At 38.8% G+C, this 25,133-nt stretch overlaps 1 protein-coding gene across 6 annotated transcripts in view; it reads right to left on the reverse strand.

The window, feature by feature from the left end:
* The window catches only part of SMURF2 (SMAD specific E3 ubiquitin protein ligase 2), a 78,227-nt gene extending 53,436 nt beyond the window's left edge, over positions 1–24,791 (reverse strand). For 5 of the 6 annotated variants that reach the window (XR_014318764.1, XR_014318765.1, XR_014318766.1 and 2 more), the window contains exon 1: positions 24,388–24,771. Coding sequence is in view for 2 of the 6 variants with exons in the window: in XM_082774983.1 (XP_082631109.1) it covers positions 24,388–24,439 (52 nt within the window). In the remaining 4 variants the exon portion in view is untranslated. Of the gene's footprint in view, positions 1–24,387 lie in introns of all 6 variants that reach the window. The other variant, XM_082774984.1, reaches the window with a different exon arrangement.
* Positions 24,792–25,133: the final 342 nt, after the last annotated feature.

Raw genomic sequence — 25,133 nt, forward strand, 5'->3', positions numbered from 1 at the left:
CAAGCAGTTGTTATGGAAGCTATCCTATGCCACACACTAACATTTTATTTAAATACTAAAAATTATGTTTATTTCAGAACAGTAAATATATATAATGCACGGTCTCCATACTTGAAGCGCAGGAAAATAAGAAAGCAGGGGAAAAATGCATTTGAAAACACACAGAATGAAAACAAGTGGAAAACAAGAGAGATCATCAGATTTCACAGAATCAATGAATCTTAGAAATGATCTAAGGGTTTTCAATGATCCCAACCACCTTCAAAAGTAAGACAACAGATCTCAGTTGAGTCTGGAGGAAGGCACTGTTCAGAAAGAAAACATTCGCTGAGCTTATGGAAGAGTGGATGGTGCTCTCACTCCCTGGCCACCACTAAAGGTATCCACGTGGTCTTTTTCTCATCATGGCTGCTCAGGTGCAGATGACTACACCAACTCCTTTCTAGCAAGTCCATAGGACACTACAAAGAACGAGACAAAGGCAGCACGGGTATGTAATACTCAGTCCCACAGGAGAGTTCAAGCCAACCTAAATGCCAGTGCCAGCACCAGCATGACCCATCACTTCACAAAACCTATACAACAAAATAACTAAGTTTTTACTTTTTTGTGTGTGCAAGTTATGTTTTTAGCTGGATCTATTTTCTGAACTGTCTTACTGCACAACCAGGCAGACAATAATGCTAACCTAAGGCCAGGAGCAACAGGTGAAAATGTGCAAGGCTGAAGGAGCCCAACTTGGATCAGCTGCAGCCGCCACCTGCAACATCTGAGCACTGATGGGCACTTAAACATAGAGACCTGGTACTCAATCCTCATGGGCATATCCAGCCTGTATCAAACTGTTTATGCAATCTGTATCAAACTCTTTACATCAACATTTCCTTGCACCTTCAAAATAGGAATACTAATACTGTACCTCACACGTACAACATGTTTTATTGGTATGCTCGTACTCTCATCTGTTAGAATGCATCTCCTGATTTATGACAAATTAAAAAGGATTGAATAAGTGTTTGTACCCAGCAATGAGTATCTAAGGACTACAGATGTAGATCAGCACAACAGAAACAACGGATTAACAAAAAAAAAAAAAGTATTAAAAATTAATATTTCTTAAGCTATCCTGTAAAGTTAGTAATTTTAAATGTGTGTATCTAATACTTTGAAGGGAAGATACAAGAAGAAAGGTAAGAAAATAAAAAGTAATCAAATGCCAGAGGAACTGAGCACACAGGCTGAAGCAGCAGAAGGAAACACACAATCAACACATTTACAATTCAGTACGTGACTTAATAAAAAAAACAACCCCCATTTCATGTCAGGCATTCACAAGCAACCAATATTGTGTCAACGGACAGCCCGGGGTTTACAGGAGGAAGAAAAGGAGCGGGTCCAAAAGTTAAGATTGTGTTTACTGATCTTCTGGCTTTTCAGTGTCATCACCACAGAGAAACTGATTCAGCCTTCTGAATCCAACCAGCCGTTTTAGCATTACATTTTTGTTGTTGTTGTTTCACCCAAGGGTTTTTCTCCCCCAAAAAGCGCTTGTTCCAGAGCATATGGAACACACGGGACAGTGAGCAGAAAGGCAGGCTGCCTATCAATTTTTACCACAACAGCTCATTTTGAAGACAAGTCTTTCTTCCCTCTACAGAAACACCATCTTTTAATGAAAGCCATTAGCATTGCTTTTTGTGATCAGATCCCAGTTGTTTGCATGTAATACGCACTGCAATACAATCACTAAAATAAGTCCCAGCTGTAGAAACACAATGCTGTGCTGTTGCTAATGCGTGTTGTACTGATAATGAATGGTCGTCTATGCTTTAATCTGAATAAAGCTCCCAACTGCTCTGTCTCTTCTTGCCAAAAATTCCCCTTCCTCCTCCAGACTGTGGTTGCATTCCAATTACACTGCTGATTGGAATGAGCCTGGCTGGGGGGGAGGAGAGGGAGGGACACAACCAAGCACACGCACGCCCCTCCTGGCTTTCAGATTGCTGCCCCTGGGACCCAGACACTGTTTGGGGTGTTCTGAACCTATGGCTGACATTGCATGCCTTCCTCCATAGTGCATAAAACTCTTCAAAAGTTTGTTTTCTTAAATAAAAAAAAAACATTTGAGAGGGGCAAACGATACACCATGCACAGGTTCCAGCAGCATAGCTCAATACTTTAAACATTTCTAACAAATTCCTACTGTTTTCATCCATTGTTGGCATGCTGCTGAGCAACTTATATTTTTCTGCTTGCACTCCCTCCTTGGACCTCCCTAAATTCCCACATGGGAAGATATAAAACAGGAGGTCTTTGACTAGTCATTGAACAAACAGAGCTGTAAATAACGCCATATAGATTTACAAATACTGCTGTTCAAGTAATAACTTTCTCAATTAAAGTTTTAAAATAATATTGTTTATCCCAACTATTCACATTAAGTTTTATTTTACAATTATTCTGAGGATTTTTTTTTATTTATTTTTCACGTCCGATTTTCATTTCCTTTGAAAGGTGTTTTTTTTCCCCCTGCAGCTGAACAAGCTAACTGAACATGATCATAAAGAATTTACTTTTAAGTTAATGAAATTTGTGCATTTTAATAAAATGACAATTTATTATCATCAAGAAGGGGCACACAAAGATACATAAACATAACAAATGTGTGCTTTACAGGTGCACAGGGGTTCTGAGTTAAGAAGGTACTGAAACATGAAATACCTAAGAGCACAGCAGCTGACTATTATTCTAACCATGATCACTAATCAACACGAGCTGGAAGGTTTCATGTTGCACCTAACAATCAAGAGGGCTGCAGCTGTTCCTCTCTCAAATCAGGTCTAGCAATCATATGGATGCAAGGTAGATCAGGAAGCTGAACTGGCTTAACAGAACGTTAGCCCTCTGGGGAGGTGGATTCATTTTCCATTGGCTCCAAGGGCTGCGCTGCCTTATCCTGCAGCCGCGCCATCAGTAGGGCTATTGCAAAGGAAGTAGCAGAAGCACGTGGCTGCAGAGGAGGTAAGGAGAGACCAAACTACCTTTCTGACAGCAACTTGCAGTTGTCCTGTAAAAATGCACTCCATACCAGTCAGTATTGCAGCTCTAAAACTGAAACAGTACACTCCCATATTTTTCATTTTAATATAGACCGATAGTTTTCCTCCTGCCTCTGCTGTGCAGTTCCAGACATTTATTAAAATATATATATAAACATATTTTTCCATTAGGCTATCAAAATAACTACCCAACACCCTCCAGGCTTTCAGAGAAACAAATTGAATCTTAAAAATTCAGATTAAGTTTTATTTTTTATTTTTTTTTTTTATTTCCTAAAGCACACAGAAGCAACAGAATCCAAGGTATTTCTGAACAAGGTATTTCTCTTGAAAGCATACACGCTTTATCGCTTTAAGGGTGCTCCAATTTTACATCTTAGCAGCTTCTCTTTTGAAGTCTCACAAATCACTAGAAATTAAGAACAACCTACCAAGCACTAAACAAGAATCAGCACCAAGTATATACAAACACAGAGGCTGGCATGCCCTTCCTAAAAAGGTTTAACTACTTTTTCCCCATACTTAACTGGAAATCCAGTGCTACCCCACTGAAAACTCCTAACACCATCCTCTGAAAACGTGAGCGAGCTGAAAGGGTCACCCCGGTTCTGTTCTGTTGCAGGGAGCAGTACGGAGGCAGCACGTGCTGACACAAAGGTGCCAAACGACATGAAGAGGGAAGTCCAGCTCAGCTGGGACAAACTGGTGATGATTTCAGACATACCCTACTCCATTAAATTAGATGGGAACCCTGCACTAGGGAAAACCAACATGAGCACTACCTTGTCTTCCTAAAGCAGAAACAGCCAGGTGAACCTCAAATCACCATCACTGTTTCATCTGCATTTCTTTTACTGCTGTGAATTAGGAAATGCATACCAGACACCCTTCTGCCCCCAGAGCTACAGCAGCCAGGACAACTTGGAAGGGTGTTAGCTTCTTCAACTGGCACGGTTACCTAAAGAGCTAACATCTGGCCATAGGCTCACCACATTCACTTCCAGTTCATACTGGTGGAAAACTAATTTCCAACTCCCTTTCAGAATTATACATGTAATTTTAATCCAATGTAAATTTAGAATCACATGCCAACTCCAGTTGACTTGGAATACACATTAGAACAATTCAGAAGTGCGGATACACTTTTAAAGTGCTAACCCTATTAAAACACAAGGTGTTTTAATACAACCTACCTTTTTATTTGTTTAATATGCCAAACACAAGGTAGACAGCTTTTAAGTAAACTCTTCTTTTTTAAATACATATTAGGGTAATCCCAGTATTAGAAAAGCACTTTTATCAAGAATTTCCTTTAATAATGGTTACAATTCTAAATTGTCCCATAAACACATCTCTGTAAGCTCAAATTCAACACAAGACACATATTTTCTTATCTGTCTTGTGTTGTGAAAATCTCAAAAATGAAACCCATTTCAAAGGATCACATGCACCTGCTTATATATACTGTCAGAAGCTTGTGTCTCCACAAACTGGGATTAATCCTTTTGGACAAAAAGAAAACCACCATAACCTGCATTCAAACTACAAGCAGCAATATGGATTATCCAAACATGACAAAAAAAAAAAATCTTCTAATAACATAATTTACAATACTGCAAAATACAGGAGAAACTAACACAGTAACAGTGTATTTTCCTTTCTAGTAGATTCATTGTATCAAATTCTGCCTATAAAGGTAGGTTGTGTTTTAACTCTTTAGAATTCTAGACCCAAATTACTTGCATGTAACTCATGGAGATTAAAGTTCAAGATGAAAATACCCTGCATTTATCATGGAAGAAATGTTAATAGAGATGCATTGCAACACTGAATATAAGCAGTTAAACCAATAAGTCATTCATCTCATGCAATAATAAAATTCTGGGACAGAGTCTCCAGGGCTACTTTAAATTCCAGTAAGGGGGGAGCGACCCGACAACAACTCACAACTCCAGCAGTCTGTGCCTGGCATGTCTGAATGACTTGTGGACACGGCCAGATGGAGTCTGCTGAGATTTGCCATGTTTAGACTCCTGTTTTAACATCATGATGTCTACTTCACAGCATTGTTTTACTGTAAACAAAAGGCTTCCTTTTCCACTTCTCCTCCCTTATTCCACTCTAAGCCAAAAGTAAAACAAAACACAAAAAACCCCACACCACAGAATTCTTCGTTCGAGCAAGTAATGCATTCACATTTCCTAGATTCATTCAGTGATGGGCTTACTGCCACACACGTCATGAAGTCTATTCAAGTGTCCAGTTTGTTTGATACGCCTGTCAAGAGGTAAAGGAAAGAAATTATGCTGCCACTTTCGCAATGAAGGTAGCAAACCCTCCCCAAGCATTTTAAATCTTACCATGAAGGCTTACAAGCCTTTTACAGAGATTCACGTTTAAACCAGCAAAACTGAGTATGTTGCAAAACACAAAGATTTATTTTTTTTTGAGCTATATACCAAAAAGGCAAATCAGATCTGAATATTACAGTACTAAACCATCCCCATCAGGGGGATGTGTAAGCTAGGGCTTCAATCAGAGCCTCAAACAGCAAAAAAAGAAGCAGACATAACACGTGGGAAATTTTAAGAAAACAAAGGGTTTACGAATATTTGCATTTCCTGGTTTAGTGTGGATGGAGCCTCTCAGACCAGCCAGGATGTTTCTAATGCATAACTTTCATACACTAGAAATTCCACTTAACTTCTCCACCCTGCTACAAAATGGCCTAGCTCTCACATCTCATCCATTTTTCAACATTTGAAAAACACTGTTGTATCATGAATTCATCATAAATACAGCACTTACAAACACTAAATACGACACTGGTCCATTAGGGGGCAAAAAATCCATAGCTTGAAATTAAAAGCTATTAAGATACTTTCAAAAAAAAAAAAAAAAGAGAGATGTCAGCAGTCAAAAATCAACTTCAAAGTTCTCTCTTTTGTTTCTCACACTTTAGTACGTATAAAATTGTACAGCAGGAAACAGGCTAGGAAACAGAAATTTATTAAATACCAGCAAACCAACCAGCTTTACTGTTTTATTTTCTGTATGATCCTCTCTGTTGCAATGAAATGTAATTCACCTTCCTGCAGCATTAAAAACATAATTCCTTTAAAATAAAGTAATGCAACATAACCAAGATCACCTAAATTCAAACCTGCAGAAGTGGTTACTAAAATTCAAATGTAAGCAAAGTAAACTCTTTTATGAGCATTACTTCTATTATCCTAGAAATACAGAAATATTATTTAATATGTCAGGAAAAGGGGATGCTCTCATCTCAAATTCTTAAGAATCATTATGCTAAAATCTTACCTCAGTTCTCAAAAACACGTTTGAAATCCCAGCAGCTAGTTTTTAAAGCAAGACCCAGGTTAGACTGAAGTGATTAGTCCAAAATTATGAAGTCGCATGCCCCAAAATACTTAGCAAACATAGGATTCTTCCTCTGAGGATGAGTAAATAAAAAACTCAACACGGAAATTTACCCATATATTTCTCTGCCCCCATAGGAACAAGAGTTGGGAAAAAAGCTAACAAGAAACAAATTATAGCTCTGTTCTGTCTGATGTATTTCATGTACCTATGGAAATGTACTGAGGGAAAAAACACGCTAACAAGAAGCAGAGCCCTCAGATTTGTCTCACTGCAGTGAAAATCTCCACCCTCTGAATGAGCTATAGCAGAGGCAATAACAAAAGAAATTCATGATCTAATTACCAACCAGACAAAAATGCCCTGAATTTTAAAAAGGGCTTCAGACAAGAGGCACCTGCAGCTAACCCCGGCTCCTGGGTATGAGGAGCTGTAGATACCAGAAGCTTTTCAGACTTCAGGATCACTGCTGTCTGTCAGGACACAGTCACAAACTTGATTTAAACAGGAAGTCTCAAAATTCTCTCTGCTACAAACATGATCCTGGTGGGACACTCTGCTACTGCCGGGGCTTTTCTGGGAAGAGGCAAAAGGAAAAAAAAAGAAAAAGGATGCATATTATTTACCCTTCATACTCACACAAATTCTCATGTCACTCTTCAGTGAAATACTGCAAATATCTCTATACTAATATACTAATAAAAGAATTGTCAGCGGCTTTGTAAGAAGCAATTCCTAAAATGTGACAATAGCCAAGGTGAGAATTTTTCTGGGAAAAAAAAAAAAAAAAAAAAAAGTCGATTCTGGCATTTCAAAAATAAAAAAGTATTTGAGTGCATTTTTTTTTTAAATAAATTCCTTTAAAAAAAAATCAATGTTAAAGAGTTAATGAGGATCATGATCTCAAAACTATCATTAGTAAAAATCACTGGTTAAGGATCTACCCTAGGTACTTCGCAAACCTGAACTCCACATTCAGCACAATTTTGTTTTACTACTACACCTGATGTACTGAAATCACATTGTATGGGGAAATACAGATAGATGATGTACTCTTCACATCTTTGTACTGTATTACCAACATCCATAACTTCAGACATGGATTGTGATTTATCTCACTAATAGAATGGGGATCCTGCCCCCTCCTCCTTCTTTAATGTAGTTGAAATATTTAAGCACAATGTCCCTCTATTTACTTTTGTGGTGAAAAGCCTTTTAGTGGAGTGCTTTCAACTCTGGAAACTGACTCTATTCAGCTTGACAGTTCAATTTACTCAGAAGTATGGTCTTGCTCTAAATAATATTTATTAAAGGCTTCTGCCAAAAAATATGGTCAGCAGAAAGATCGGTGGACTACATATACCTTTACCTGGTTATTAAGCTGATGACTCTTACTACTTGGTGTCTCTACCTACAGAAATGTAATACCATATAAATGGGGAAAACACCAACTGCTTACAGGAAGTACCTACAGAAAAGTAAGACTGTATCACACACCCATACCTTGTTAAAGATCTCACGCACCTCAGTTCAGCCTTCCCCCCCAATCAGAAAACCGTGACTCCAAATCTCAAAGAGGTGATTACAATCAATGCACTATACAATTTATAAATGGATGTAGTTACATCACTGCAGTCCTTTAATATTAACAGATACAGTTTAGTTTCTCTGCATAAACAGATGTGTTCTACAGAACAAATCCAAACAGTTTAAGAAGCTGTTGCTGTTAAACAGAGATGAGCTAATTGGATGTTTAATCCTATTTACTTCAACAAAAGTAAAGAAACTTACATTAAAGCACCAACTTTTCATTGTTTTGCTTTGCTTTTACACAAATTGTTTAAATTTAATCAAATCAGTACAATTTATGTACTGCTGTAGGAAATAATATGAAAGGGATTTTAAAGAAACAGAACACTAAGGGATTTGGAAGAAATAGCTTGACAATATATGGAAAGAAAGAATCCTGCCACCAAATAAGCTTACTATGCAATTTAAACTACAATTTCAGAAATCTTTTGGGAAGATGCAATGTTCAAGTGGTGGAAAAAAAATAATTTTTTTTTTCTTTTTTTTTGAGAAAGGAGCGCACACGGCAGATACGCAGTAGAGTGAAGCACAAGAAAAACAATGGCTAGCAGGTGAGACTGAAAGAGGAAGGAGTGTAAAGCACTAATGTAAAAAGTTTAACACTGTGAATCAACACTTCTAGCAAAATAGCAAATGAATAAAAATCCAGCTATTTCCAGGAAGCTGGAGGAGATTTTATTACCAGGCATCTACAAAGACAGAATGGCTTTCAAACGTAACGAGCAAGTATTTCCATTGACCTCAAACACCAATTATGAGCTTCAGAAAGTCTGAGTGGACAAGAAGGGGATTTTGAGGGGGCACAGAAGTGGAAGGACCTCATTTACTCTCATACCTTTCACTCCAGAAACCCTCAACTACTGGCAGCTGTGCTCACAAAATATTTTACCAAACATTTCTCCTCCTGATTCCTACCATTTCTTTCTTATACACATATGCATACAAGGGAAGAGGCAAGGAAGCCAGACCCCATTTTCCAGAGGAATTTTACATTAATTTCCTAGGCATACTGTTCCTTGGATATTTCAACTGCTAAACCCAGTGCTATCCCAGGCATGAAAAATATAGAAATGTATTAACCTAGCAAGCAAAATCATTTTTCCTCTTGCATTTCAATTATTTAATAATAAACAACTTCCATGACCTAATTGCTTTAGTTTCTCTATCATCTACATATCTTAAAGCTGATACGATATCTTACATTAAACAATAACAGAGACATACTGAAACTCAGGAACACAAGCCTTTTCCAACCTCTACATCCTTTCAAATAGCTTTGCACATTGTACCTGCTTTTTGCATTGATTATTACCTAAATTTAAGAATTCACAAGTATTTCTCCTGTTTGTAATATTGAGAGGCCTGACCTGTTCTTCAGGTATTGCAGAATACTAATGGCATTGTCAGTGTTAAAGAAAGACAAGTTTTTAAAATACTAAAAATTAAAATGCAATGGCCACCCTCAAACTAGCACGCTACATTAAACTACATCTCTTGCTAATCACGTATTTTCACTAAACATAAAAACAACAAAAACAAACAAAAAAGCACTACACTGAAGTCAGTTCACCAAGTCCTGCCAGGGTCCCTCATGTCATGCTTGCATTCCAGATGCATAACAGTCCTCACTAAAATGTAATATTGCCAAAAAGGTCATAAGATTGGAGTATTTCTAGGATGCATCCAAATATCTTATGGTTTAAAGTTAGAAAATGTACCTATACGTGTCCAAACTTACAAAAGAGAAATTAGAATAATTAAGTAAGTCTAGTAGATTTTGATGCTAAATATAGGCTGCTGTTCAGGAGACAATAAAAAACACAGGATTGGAGGAGATAAAAGTGTTAATCGCATATTTGGTGGTTTATGAGCCAAAGGAGTCTGAGGTTTAAACTGCTTCTGCTCAGTGCTCATCCCATTCAGAGACGATGAATCATTTCCCATTTGGCAACACTTCTGCCTACAAGGCTGTCTTCTATGAGATTTCTCCTGTATCCTTGTAATAGATTTGCTAATTTAGTACACCTGACTTTGAGCAAAAACTATTGTTGCCAGCTGTCAGACTAGACCTCGTCCTGTTTATCAGACACATCTAAACCATCCTGTTCTGCCCCAATCATAGAAACAGAACACTCTTTACTAATCCCAGCGCAGTAAATTACTTTCTAATATCCTTGTTTTTCTTACTCTGCCAAAATACCAACACATCATAGATTTAAAGCAACAGCAAAATCAATTTGTCCACAGCAGCTGGGCTCATACCAGTTTATCCAATAACTGCTTTTTTTATATTTGCTGTAATATTTGCTGTTCTGGTCATTCTGTCCATGAATTCCGGAGTCTCAGCAATAGAGTTTAAATGAAGGTAATACAAGCTCACAGGGAGCATATTCCAGCTTTTTAGGCAGACCTCCACATCTCTTTGAAAGATAAATCAGAGCAAAAGAAAGTATTAAAAGCCTCATACACACTAAAACATTTCCTCATTTTCCCCAGGGCTTTGTGCATGCAGAAGAAACTGCTTTACTTTCTGTTTACAAATATTTGTCCGGACAGCAGCTTAAAAGGGAAGGGTAGGGTAAGGGCTAAAGAGAATTTATTTATTTTTTTTTTAAACGAACAAACAAGAAAACCCACCCTACCTAAAAACATCAAAAAACAATTTGTGTATTACACTTCTGTTCCTAAAAACAAAAACAACAACAAAAAAACACACTAGAATTTAACTTTACATTCTACATTACATACATCAGTTTTGCAGATGCAGGAAGTGGACTCTTTTCAGGTGCCCAGACTTCCAACTGCACTTTAAAAAGTTTACTGTGTATACTTGTCTATATTAGATGTTATGATACTTTTCCAAATATTTTAAAACAGCATAATCAACAAAAATACAAGAACACATCCACTCCACTAACAAAAGAAAATATGAAGTATTTACATTCCTCTCTTCTGTTTTCAGAGGGCCATGGAACTGCTTACTCAGCTCTAGCATTTAAATCTGGCTCTGTGAATGCCTGCTGAATACCCGAGGAGCTGCACCTGAACTCCTTCACCTGCGACTGACTTTGAAGACAACTCAGAAACTGCAATTCAATGCAGAGGCCATTAACTTTGAGCTGGTTCTGCACCACCCTATGGCTGGCTTCTGCTGCATTTGCTAACAAAACTAACCTGTATTTGCTACAAATACATAAAAATATATTAAATACGTAAGAGTAGTCTACACGTGTAGACTAGCTAAGGATCCCCACCAATGTTTTTCTTGATGAAAATAGTCATACAATGTTCAAAAACAGGCCAATGTCTTGATTGACTTCACAGCAAAAAAAAAAAAAAAAACAACAACAAAACAAAGCAATAGTAAAATATGAGAAATTAAGAGCACTACCTCCACATAGGAAAGAACTGCAGGCCGTTTACACTACAGGTAGCTTGGCACAGATTGCTTTTACATTACAGATAGCAGGGAGCAGTGCACAGAAAGACACAAACAGCATTGCTACCACATGTTCAGAGTGAGAAAAGTTGTAGCAAGTTCCTAAAAATGGGTGCAGGGAAAAACAAACAAACATAATTCAGAGCAGTTGACAGCAATTTAGCAAACATATAGGAAAAGATTGCTATGATGTAGTTACATTTAGCGTGAGCCCACCTACAAGCAACCAACACAACTTTGTGGGTATGTGCAGACAACAGAAGAACATGAGGGCTGCAACAAGAGCTTGTGATGGCTGTGAACACAACAATTGTCCAAGGTCCCAATTCAGGGACTTTAACAAGCGATGCCATTCTCACACAATAACCCCCATCTCTACAGACCTACCTGAGGCAGACCACCAAGTTATAACACTTCTGAGAGTGCTGATTCTAGCATACAGAGAAATGACAGTGTTTAGTTACAGAAACTGGCCACCACTTCTGGATGCACTTAAGAAGCACTATTGTTTCATTGCCCCACAACAGCTACAATCAGTCTAGTCCCCTGTAAAGCTATTGTTCTTGCAATAAAAGGCAAAAGGTCTGTATATATTTTTACAAGGTTCCTCATTGTAGCATTTGCAATGATGAATCATACTGTATTTCAAGTGTTATTCATCTGTACAATTTAAGCTATCCCCAAGTAATCATTAAAGAAAAATATTTGCCAGGAAAAAATATCCCAGAATATGATTCATTTACTTCTGAAACAATAAAATAGTTCACTATAATTAAAATATTTACAATATAGTTATTTTTGTTAAGAAATTTAAATACAACCCAATAAAATGAAGAAAGCATACCCTTAAAAAAAAAAAAGTGTTCAAATAACAACAACAAAAAGGTTAGAAAAAGGTAATTCCATAACATACTGTTAACACCCTATCTGATACAAACTGCACTCTATTCTTTAGCTATTTAGGTTCATATTCGTAACAAAGATACAGCTCACCTCTCAAACACTGGCAACTCACTATTAAACTAATAAACAGATGCTTATTTCAGCACAAAGGTGATGCATGCAGTATACCTGAAAATGAAACAGACATCTAGCTCTGGAAAGTTCAAGACAGTAACATCACAGGGATTGCTAAACAATTCCCCAGGAAGTAGTTAGGGCTTTCACAGACCTTAAAACATGAAAAAGTGGATCAGCTGAACATATCAAGAATTTAATGTCTTGATAATTGCGCAAAGCTCACAAAGAAGAGAAATAGAGCAACATTTTGGGAAAGAGGTCTTCATAGGACAGACTTTGTTTTGACCTTTTGTCAGTTAAACACTGAAAGAAAAAAGAATCACTGTAGGAATTAAGAAGTAACGCTGTACAAATATGAAAACAGTTTAAAAAAAAAAAAGCTGCTCTTCTTCATGGTTAGACCTTCATGGTTAAGTGCAAGTTTATTTAAAGTGAAACATAGCAGTTTCACATTCTATCAGTTCATTTATTTTTAGTTAACTAAATAAAAAAATGCATCTGATATCATTCTTAAAACTTCTCCTCACTTTGTCTATATATAGCCATTTTCGGAAGAGGTCTCTAAGAGATATTTAACATGCAACGCAATGCTTTTCTGTTGCTGGAAATACACCTGCCCTACATTTAATTTCTGAGTTCCTCCTTCACTGTAAATATTTTCAAAAATGTATGTGTTAAATAGATAATGGGAGCAAAGATCAAACTGTTTCACAGCACAGGCCACTCAGTATAAGCAAAGCACAGTGTATTATATCACTCAGCTATCACAGCAAGCTGGTCCTGTACAAATCTGGTGGCAACACACTGTAAAATTAGCAGTCCCCCCCTCTTTTATAGACGTATCTTTACACAGAATGCAAAATCCATCAGGAAACATCAGTGATAAACCATTCAGGATCAATACAAATGCATTGTCAAATAGACAGAGAAAGATAACTAAAAAAAAAAGGTCAAATCTTTCACACAATTAATTCATCATCAACAGGTAACTCTTTAGATGACAAAAAGTATTATCTGTAACTCCAAAATCTTTGCAAATAGGTGTCACGTAGATTACAAAAGGAAACATCGCAATCTACAGAATAGAAAGTCTTCTGACCCTTTTTAAGCAAGAAAATACTAGCATTAATGAAGTAGCCATTACACTGCATCATTTCTTAGAATCAAGGATTTAAAAAAAATAAACAAACCACGCTTCAGCTAAAATCTGAGGAACTCCTTTTGTTCTACATGTAAGAAGTAATCCTGATCTTATCTGCAAGCTTTTCTTAGAATTATATTATGAATCATGGCCCCTTATATGTTAGCCCTTAATTCCCTACTTCTACATAGGATCAAGGTGATGAACACGCAGAGCAAAGTAGCAGGTGGGAGATTTTTTTTTTTTTTTTTTTTTTGAAGAGGAGTGTGGAGTTTCTTTCTTGCTGTTTGTTCTTCAACTTTTGTCCTCTATCTACCTTTAACTGCTTGCATTCTTTGCATGTTATATATCTTTAGTTCTCATAAAGCACCTCTGCTATATGAGGACAGCTTCTTGTAAGACATATACTCAAATCAGTAACTGTAACATTGTAGACACAGCATTATAAAGCCAAGCATTAAAAACTTCAGAAAGGTGAGAATTCATGCTGTCCCTGCAAGCTTGGGTCTTGTTCACTGCTGCAACCTTAGAGTCTGGGCACCAAAACATTCCCAGCGTCTTGTCCTGCCAAAATCAGTTCCCACCTCCTGTCCATTAGTCCCAGGTGGTTCCTTGTTTCAGGTTACGCCCTTCTCCACTCTCACCCAACTTTTGAACCCTCAGTGTTCTGGTTATTGCCCTTCTTCACACCACCAAGGTTAGCATTAACAGGATGAGGCGGTCTCCCCGCATGCTCAGCTCCTGTCCCCAGCTGTTTGCTGAATCAGATACTACTTCGCTGACTCAAAGACATCTGCCTACTACCAGAGCCCCGCTTGATAATGTCCTGCCCAAGAATACAAGATCTGAGACACAATTTTTTTTATCTCCTTGAAAAGGGTTAGATTTTAACAGACACTTCCCAAAATAAATTCAGCCTAATTTAAGCACTGGGCACGAAAAATGTCTGTTAACAGGCTGCTTAACTTAATAGCAACTGAAAAAAAAATGAGAAGCACCAACTGTAGATGGTGTCATGGGCTTCAGCTTGGTGTTACAGGTTCAACTATAGTTCTAAATTCCACTGACAGTGAATAAAAAGCAAAGATGCTCATACAGACAAAGCAACTCAGAACTGAATTCAAGTTACATGAGGCAGAAGCAACTGCAGGAACTGTCGCTCCCCACACTGCTCAAGTGCGGATGTAACACTCACAGGGGTCAAACTGTCCAGGGCCATTTTTTTCCATCTACTGCTACTCCATCAGTGATGCAGGCGGGTGCAGAACATGAGTAAATCCCCAATCTTGGCCCACACCATTACAAACTGTTTAAATGTGGAGAGCAAAGTCTCTAAATTTCAACAAACGTACGCAAAATATAAAGCTTTTGAAGGGGTCCAAAGCACTATCCCTGCATAGATTAAGTTACATTATGCTGATACACAGGAAATAGCTGACTTATTCTACAGGATGAACAATTCACCAGAGGAAAGGAACTTTCAGGAAAAATGATAAATATTGTAATGAGGAAATCCGAGGCACATATTCACAATGCCACATTCAGATCTCACAAATGAATAGAAATTTCTTCATGATCTCTTGGCCACAGAAGCAAGCGAGACATGGGTAGATCGGGATATATTGCAGCTCCCCAGGCAGAATAACCATTTGCTGTTAGGGAGGGGTACCAAAAGCTTTGTCTTAAATAGGACTACAGAAATTTTAAACTCCTATTAAGACAGGTATGGGGAGGGCATTATGAATGGCAGGAACAGACAATTTAAGGAGAGGTGAGAAACTACACAACTATTTTCTGACATGCCAGGTATGATGTTTATACCACTGATAATTACTGTAAGCCGCTTTCTCCTTAAAGGCCTTCTCTATCCCTTTTACAGAATTAAGTAGAAACCAACAATATTTAAAATCATTCTTCAACCCAGTTCTTAAGTAGAGATCCCAAACGTGAAAGATTCTCACAAAAAGGCTACCATGGAACTTGACATCACAACTTCAGGCTAAATCTCAGCCAATCCTTCATTAGTACAATCACAAAAATTCATAGCCTTCAACTTTTTAACAAATACACAATTATATAAGGCATGCCCAAATTATTGCCTGGCATCTTGAATTTACAGATGGCATTTGCTTCTATAAGAACGCATGGGCATTTCACACGTGCAGCAGCATTAATTAGTTTGACCAGAGGTCAATAGCAATTTTCCCCAATCCACACTTTACCAACAGTTTCTTACAAAAACGTGTGATATATACATTTGAAGATTCTGTTCACCCAGATTCCTAACACCTTGTACTGAACATCCAGAATTGCTAATTAGACATTTGGGAACACTACTTATATGACCCATTTAAAACTCTGAAAGACGGCACTTAGAATTTTTACAGTTGTTCACAGGCTTTGATTACTAAGAAGATTCTGTAATAGCAGCATGAAACATTTGTTAACTTTCTCCTAGAATTCTCTAAATAAAAGTTCTAGAAAGTTTCCATTTTAACAGGCATTACACCTGTCTTTAAAGTTTGGTCATTTAATACCTCATACACTGTGAACTCTTTCTTAATCAGTCTTTCTTAATTTCTTAAAGAGTAAAGCTCTACTACCATTTAGATGTTGTACTTCACAGCATGAACATATTGTCTCTCTCTTAAAATGCATGCCTGAATATTAGCATGATCAAAATGCGATCATCACTACATGGCTAAGAGCAGAATTTGTAACCAGCAGCATGAAATACGATGGAGATTTCTGTATGTTTTACCCAAGTACAGGACCCTACTTTTGTTTTCTGCTTCCACTCTAAAATGACAAAATTGTATTGCCCCTCCACATCCCTCTGTCAGTGCAGCTCCTCCAGCTGGTTCCTGAACACATCTGCCTTTCCTTGTCCTGTTTCACCATTACTAGTGACTCTTTTCCCCTCCAAACAACCACTAAACACCTACCTACACCAGCTCCATTTTCACAAAGTTTCTTAGATCACATCTGATATCACCTCTTATAAACCATGACAGAAGTACTTATGCCATTAAACAACAAAAAGGACACCTTAATATTTCTACACCTAGGCACAATGCTACTACCCAGAACAATAAAAGGGTAAAAAATATCTGTTAAGAGTCAAATTGAAAAACTATTTGCCATAAGGACACCTAAATGTTTGGCATAATTAATATGATAAATTTCTAATCTCAGGCAGTTAAGCATGAATGTAATTCTATACATTTTACCTGGACACGTTCAGTTCTTTTAAACACACATTTAAGGATGTATTTATTTTTTAAACAAGCCATAGTCATAAACACTCTAACCCAGATATATCTTTCTTCCCCCACCAAGAAAGATGATTCATTTACATTTTTCCCCAAAAACACTTGCATATAGCTGACTACCTTTTACTCAAATGAAGCAAACTTTTACTGAGTACACTCCATCTATGCTCCTACGATTTGCACAAAGTAGCAGTTTTGCCACATGCAGCTTTAGAAGCACACAGCCTGGTCTTTATTTGTATTATTAAAAAGATCACCACGTTGGCTCAAGTTTTCAGGAAGCATCCCTACTATTACTGATACAGATTCTCACCTCCAATTAAATACGAGCATGATTGCATCTATAATTGCATTTATTTATGCAGCTATACACCGAACTCCGCATCAAGTAGCTAGGTATGTTAAAAAGAAGCATCATTACAGATATAATTAGTTCTGACTCCACTTAACTGCATTAGTAATATTAAAATCTGGGTCAAGGCAGAACAAAAATGAATGTATGTCACTGGTTTAAAACTGTTTCCTGCGATGGGTAAGGTAGGCCCCCAGCCCCACAAACAGCCTGCTGTTCTGCAAGCACCTGGCTGGCTTAAGTCACTGCTCACCCACACACAAGCCCACCCACAACAGACCTCCTCTATGCCCAGTTAAAAAGAGGGATGAGAGGAAGAGATTGATTTTAACTCGGATATATTCCTTGGCCCATCCTGTGTGCCAGCACAGCACAGAACAAGCACAGTGTGCATCCTGAAAATGGTGCTATGGGTGGGAGTGCTCGCACCATGGCATTGTCATTCCGCATCTGTGGCAGTACGGCACCACACATGCTAATTTAAGCAGGAATAGTAGAACCTGGGTACATATTTTTACTGTGACCTGTAAATAACAGTTTGTAAGTGCTCTGCATATTTGAAACAACTTAAATGAATTCATTATAGAAAGTACACACTGAACAGCAGCAAATGACACCACCAAAGCCATGGTTGGAGCAACTCTCCCTTTCTGCAAGAAAATCCTTGTCACTTGTGTTAAATACATACTGATCAACTCTTCCCAGAAAATTAACAACAGGATACAGCCATATAAAATGAAATATTGCTTTTTCTTTCACTTTCAGAATTTTGAGGATATGAGTAACACATCAGCTGAGCAATACTTTTACACACTTCTGGAGAGATCAATCCTTTTAGTTTAATTTCCCTGAGCAACAACCAAAAAAAAAAATCTCTTAAAGTAGTTTGAAGTATAAAAAAGTAATTGCCAAGAACCCGCAGCATGCTAAAATACAGCTGATAGCGTAACACAAATATACTGTGTGAGAGAGAACTGACCCTGAATCACCCCAAATGCATAGTCCCAGAAGGCCCAAAACAGAGCCACGTTTTCTGTGGATTTACATTCAAGAAGAACCATGTCCATGGGCAGAAAGTCAAAAGATAATGGCTCTAAATCCCAGCTTTACCTGGTTTATCCTTTTTATGATCTCAACCATGTCAATTCTCCATTCTGGGCCTGTTTCCCCACTTAAACTGAGATGATAATGCTTAGCCAATTTAGTCCTGAGCTTTGTTATCTACAGATGAAGATTTCTTTAAAGTTACAAGCATTCTTATCTATGCTTTCTCTGAGAGTATTTAAAGTTTAAGTACCAAGAAAAAGTCAACAGTTTGCTTCCTTGAATACGCTATCATCAAACATCCCACAAGATTTTGATTCTCTTTCCCCAAGAGGAAATGTGCTCTGCTAATAGCAGAAACAAACAGGAGCTGCTCCTGTATGCATTATCTAATATTACTGACATTAATCTTCACCAGCCTCTCAGAAGTCACTAAAATGATCTCAGACACCGCATGTGTCATGAATGCTTAAATTTTATGTAATAAAGCACGCACAAAACAGCCGGCGTAGCAATGTACACGTGCCATGAAGTCGCGTCAGAAGTCCGGTCATCTCATTATTGCGATGACAGGAGGGAAGACACCCAAAGAAATTACCCACATCTTCAAACACATGCAAGAAAGATGTGGCCCAATGGCAAGATGTCATCTTAGGTAAGATGGCAAAGCAAGGATAAAGATACACTTCAAAGGCCATGAGATAAAACAGAACAAAACATTAAAAGCTGTCTTCTTTTAGGGATCAACTCATTCACCTTAAGGACACAAAGATAAAATGTCTTCATCTTGGGCCTGATCAGATTTTCAGCGATTACCAAAAAAGAAAACAGAAAAGAATTTGTCACTGATAGTTGAGTTACTCAGCTACGCAGACAGACATTATGGTATAGCTTAAGCTCTTTAAATGTAACTGAAAAGTGCAATTCTGAAAACTAGTGACAATTTTTCCAACCCAGAAATTCTATTTTATTCCCCTCCCAGCTTTATTTGTTATTTTCTAAACATGAGAGCTGTCTGTGGATTTCCCCATCTGTCTCCTACATATGTCCCATACATTACCTACAAACATAAATCCTCCACTAGGCTTTCACTCGATGCTTTCCTGATTCTACAACTAAGGACAAATATCGGGCCTTCTTACTCCTTTAACTGGAAATTTGTGTAGGATGGTTTTCCTACTATGATTGCCTTCTCCAAATCCTTTTTGATCTTTGCCACTATATCTCATTGCATATCCTTGATCACAAATACCTTATTTTATATCCAGACGAATAAAACTCTGTCATATAAGCTGATCCCACTGAAACAAGCAGTTGAGAATGCTCTATACAGCTGCTCAGTTGTTTACTGTAATTCTACGGAGTCTGATTTATATGTATATAACTATCTACAACTACACACTATATATATACACATACACAAAGTATATCTCTCTATATACTTATATATACATACAGAACACACACTTAACACTTTAATGAAAATATGGAGCACCCCTCATTCCCTATACACTCTTACTACTAGATACATGCCTATTGACTTTGTAATAACTGGACTAGTTTCATGCAGCTACTATGTAATTTATTGATTCCAATCTCTTAAATGCTAGTTTTTAGTAAGTCAAGTCATTAAGTCAAATACACCTTACGTGAAGGAACCCCATTGTTTTACTGTTGACTAAAGCCCATCTAAATACAGGCTGCTGGTCAAAGCAGCAGTCCTGCCCTCTCTTCAGCTTCTCATGGCACATCCCTTCACCGCAAAAAAACATTTCTTCTTGGTAGGATTAGTTTTCAGCTCATTACACAGCTAGCTACATAGTTGCTGGAGTCAACACAAGGGACAGGGGAGGAAAGTAAAACCAGGGTCTACAAAGGGAAAAGAGACAGAATTCTGATTTTAAGCTGATCTAGACTTGCACTACCATTTAAGTCAACTACGAAACCAGAGCCTTGATGCTCAAAAATATAGGTAGCTACTTTTATCCATCAATCAATAATACTATTCCTAAAGTGAGACTCCGCTATCCATAAACCTCAGCCCTGCCTCTAACAAAATTAAACGGTTTGGACATTCCACATTATGTTGCAAAACTTAGAGAATATTCTGGTTTTTATCTAACTAATATATACCTTTCTCAAGGAATATTATTAGTATCATAGCAAGACTTCCTAGGAAGTGATTAAAAAAATGTAGCACTTTCTGCCTTCAATAGTATAACCTTATAGTAAAGTACAGTACCACCTTCCTACTGTAAGGAATTAAGATATAGTAAAATCAACAAGAGAGAAAGGAGATGAGAGGCTACCCATTTTCTCCAACACACAGATCCAGTGCTTTTTATTTCCTCAATTAGCAAACTGTCAGGCAACCTGAAAGCCCACTGTAAGGAGAAAGCCAGATCTAACAGCTCTTCAGGCCTGCCTCCAACTCTTTACCAACAAAACTTTCCCAGCCCATTCCCACTCTATCTGTGGGATATTTATTACAACCTCATTTAATACAGCGTAACTGTGCTTTGTAGCTATCAGAATATCTTCACTTGTTAACTCTTCTGACAACAAATGCTAGCTGGAAGACCTAAACTAAGTTTAATTATGCATTAGCCTTTATTTAACTCAATATAGTTTAGCGTTCACGTAGCTTTGCGGATTTCAAAGTGACTTTGAAAATATCTTTCTGCTTGATAAGGACAGCCTTATAGACTTCATTCAGATAACTGTCACTGTAAATGAAAGCAGGCAGATGTAATAGTTCAACATGAGAAAATTCACAGGTTAGGACATACAATATTTACTGAGCAACTGGAAGCAATGGTCATTGCTTGGTTTGAAAAATAAGAGATTAACATAGTCTTCAGCAATGAGGGTGGCTTTAGAAAAGAGTATAGTATATTTACAAATCCACAAATTCAATAAAACACCAGGAAAAATCACAGTAAAAATGCAAGGGGATGACTGCACTTGCAGTTCTAATAGAATTCAGATATACTCAGAATTGGACTAGATAAAATAGTGGTAAAAAAAAATACGGAGTTAAAGGAATTTTCCTTACATTACAGCTTCCTTGGATAACATTATTACAAGCTGCTAAGATAAATTTTGGAGAAGACCAGCACGACTCTAGGCTTTAGCTAATCTAAATTACACTGCCTATATTTTAATCATAAACAAACATTTATACCCCCATACTAGAAGTTTCATCGAAGGTATAATTTTTGTATTTTAACAATAATCTAGCATAGTTCAAGACTGTGCAAAATGCATCAATATACACATCACTAAAGACCTGGGTGATATTTACAACAGACAACTAAGACTACAAGCAGAAGAATAATCTTTGAAGAAACATATAACACAGATGCACTGTAAACTAAATAAAAACTTACTAGAAGTATGCCACCGCTGTGGTTTTTCTCTGTTATGGAACCCAGACCTAAATAAACTGTTAAACACTTAGTGTAAAGGTATGCCAAACATTTCTCAGAACTTTCTTAAGGTCCCAACAAAGAATCAACCTTTTTTGCAAAATGAGGCCTAGGTTAAATATTTTATTTGGCTCCTCAAGATGGACTGAGAAGTTGGGCACTAGCTCCAGATCAGTTCTTGGACTCACATCAAACATTACCCTGTCATTTATCCAGTCAGTCAAAACAATGTTTTCCATCTAAACCTTTAATGTTTATGTCCTGAAAAACTGCTAATTGAATCCAGTTCTTGAAATCCATTTTTAATCTATACCATCTAATTTAGAGATAATGAACAGAAAAGATAAGTATTACACAACGTTTACAGAATTAATCCTATAAATATTCAAGCCAAAACAGAAGACTGCTAGTGTCATAAGGCCAAAGAAAATTAAGATTATATAGCATTTGTAAGTTTGAGAATAAACTTAAAAACACTGAGATATACAGATTCTTTTAATTCCAAACAGTTTTAGAATTCAGGAGTTCTCAAACTGCTTTTCCAATCAAACAGGGTAATAGAAACCACACAGAATCCTTAAAACTATTCCCAGGCAAGAACTGACAACATGTCAGCTCAATTAATAAAATTAAATGCTTATAACAGCTTTCCTTAGACATGTAAAACTTCCTTACAACAAATGACTTTATACAGAACAACATACAGTTAGCTAAAGCATAAAATACCTCAAGTCTTTCTAACTTGAGAAATAGGCTAATATTTCATATAAGCTTCCAAATAACAGAAGTGGTACTCAGCAACTGCAAAGAGCTGCTAAATGGGGCATAGTCCCTTTAAAGACAATTTTGCTGCATCCATCCCTCTGAAAATATAAAACGATAAAAATCTCAGAAAGATTCCTCAAGAACATACCTGCTTCTTTTGGGGACTGATTGCTCAACTACACAGTCTCCTCAATATATAAAACCACAGCCTATTTCTGGCTTACAATCACATTCCCTATAACGTATTTATATTGTCAAAGACAGGATTAGATGACATGCTTAATCCTTAATAAAAATAATATAAATATAAAACAAAATAGAACACAAAATACAAAGCTGAAACGGACAACTGTGTAAACAGTTTTTTCCATATTTTTACAAAAGGCTCCAGACTATTTTTAATGTTTCAAAGATAAGCATGTCTGAGCACTCAGGAAAAAAAGCATTAAAGTACTGCATCAATAAAGCAATAACCTGAACAGAAAGCTACAAAACACTCTGCAAAAACAAGGCAGTGCTGTCCCCTGCTATATCCCAGCTATGCTTAAATGAAGGGCTTTATTTCTAAGTGCAATATATAAACAACCACAAATCTCAATGAAAACTAAATTATAAATCGAGTCAAAGTACTTCCAAAGTAAAACATAAGCAGATGCATTTTATTTTTCCCTATGAAAACAGCATACCTTGAAAAATATGTAGGAAACTACCTCTTTTTATTAAGACATTAAACTAAAAGTATTTCAGATGCACCAAGAGTAAATACATTGATTCTTTCATTTTTTTTTAAACACATTTGTTTTCCAAGCTGGCTAAAAACACTATTTGCAGACCAGAGTACTTGCAGCATTACCCATTATCTTCTAACTGCTTACCTTCACACGCTCACAAAACACAAAATATGGTTTATCTTATGGGGGGAGGGTAGGGGACTTACAATGGTTTTAGGTAGCTCTTTTCTATAAAGAATTCTGTATTTTTTTAAATAAAGCTCTTGTAGAACTTCTGTATTTCTTCTCTGAACCTATTCACCCAGGTTCTTACACGTAAAACAAGATACTTTAAGTACATAGAAATAACTTATTTTTCTTCCAACCACGTAGATGAGCAGTATTTATGATATTTTCAAATATTAGAGGTCAAGTGACTATTAGACGGCTTCTGAAATAGGGCTGGCCCCATAAGGCACTATATCAAACGAACTGTACACAATCTCAACTAAGGAAGTTGGCTTGAAAAAAAAATAAACAAACAAAGAGATCAAAACAAAGCGTGTGACAGTTTCTTTCAAGTTCGCACTGAGAAGACGAAGGGGGGGAAAAAAATAAAATAAAAAGAAAGCGGGGTTAGCCGGGAAGCAGGCTCAGCTGCCCGCTGCCTCAAAGTTTCCCCCAGCCCCGGCTCTCCCGCTCCGGGCAGCTCCGGGCTGCGGCAGCCCCGGGCAGCCCCCGGCTTCCCCTCGCCCCGGCCCCGCCGAGACTTTTCGGTGCCGAGGCGCGGACCCCGCGGTGCGGGGCAGTGGGAGGAGAGGGTGGAAGGAGAAGGAAGAGTTCACTTCTTTTTTTCATTCCTTTTCTTTCAATTGTCCCCCTTCTTCCCCCCCACCCCCCCCCCCAACCTTCTCCTCCTGAGGCCTGAGACTCCTCCAACCCCAGGTTCAACCTCAAATACACATGGAGGGAGGGAAGGAGGGAAGGAAGGAGGGAGGGAGCTCCCCGCCGCCCGCTCCCCGGCCGCTCTCCCCGCCGCTCCCCGGGGACCGCGGGCTTCCCCTCCCCGCGGCCCGAGCCCCGAGCCCCCGGCTCCGTCCCGCTCCGTCCCGCTCCCCCCCGGCCCAGCTCGGCCCTGGCGGCGGCAGGCCCGGCCGGGGCTCCCCGGCGCAGCGCTCAGCCTCACCTGTCAGTCGCAGCTTGACGGGCCCGTTCCTCCGGGCCCCCGGGTTGGACATGGCCCCGGCCGCGGCTCGGGCTCGGCGCTGCCCGGCCCGGGGCTGCCCCTGCCTCTGGGGCCGGGACGGGGGCCGGGGGGAGGGGACGCGCTAATGGAGTCGGGCTGGGCGCTCAGGGCAGCGGCGGCCGCCGGAGGAGGAGGAGGAGGAGGAGAAGCCCGGATGTGCCCAGCGTCGCCATGAGCGGGGCCGGCGCCGAGGAGGAGGAGACGCGGCCGCCTTCCCTTCCTTTCCCTTCTCTTCCCTTCCCTTGCTTTCCCTTCCCTTCCCCGCCCCCTAGCCCGCAGCCCGGGCGGCGAGCACAACAAAGCCGGGGACGGAGCCGCACGACCGACAGACGGACAGACAGACGGACGGATGGACGGCCGTCTTCCCTCCCTCCCCCGGCCTGCCCTGCCCTGCCCTGCCCTCGGGGGAGGCCGCCGGCAGCCCGGGGTTGTCGCTCCCGGCTCCCGCTCTCCTCGTCGGGGCCCGGCCGTGAGCGGAGCGCTGGGGGCCGCGGCCGGGTGGTAGCGAGCTGCCCGCTGCTCCTGGGAGAGCTGGGGGCAGCAGGGGGGGGAGAGGGTGAATTGGCACGGCCTGAAAGGAAAAGAGAAAAAAAAAAGAAAAAAAAAAATGAGAAAAAAATAAAAGAGGAGGAAGTTGATAATGAAGTTGCGGGGGGGTTGGGCCAGGAGAGTCAAAGGTACAAATG

The sequence above is a fragment of the Aythya marila genome (assembly GCF_965140915.1).
Source record: "Aythya marila genome assembly, chromosome: 18".
Taxonomy (NCBI): domain Eukaryota; kingdom Metazoa; phylum Chordata; class Aves; order Anseriformes; family Anatidae; genus Aythya; species Aythya marila.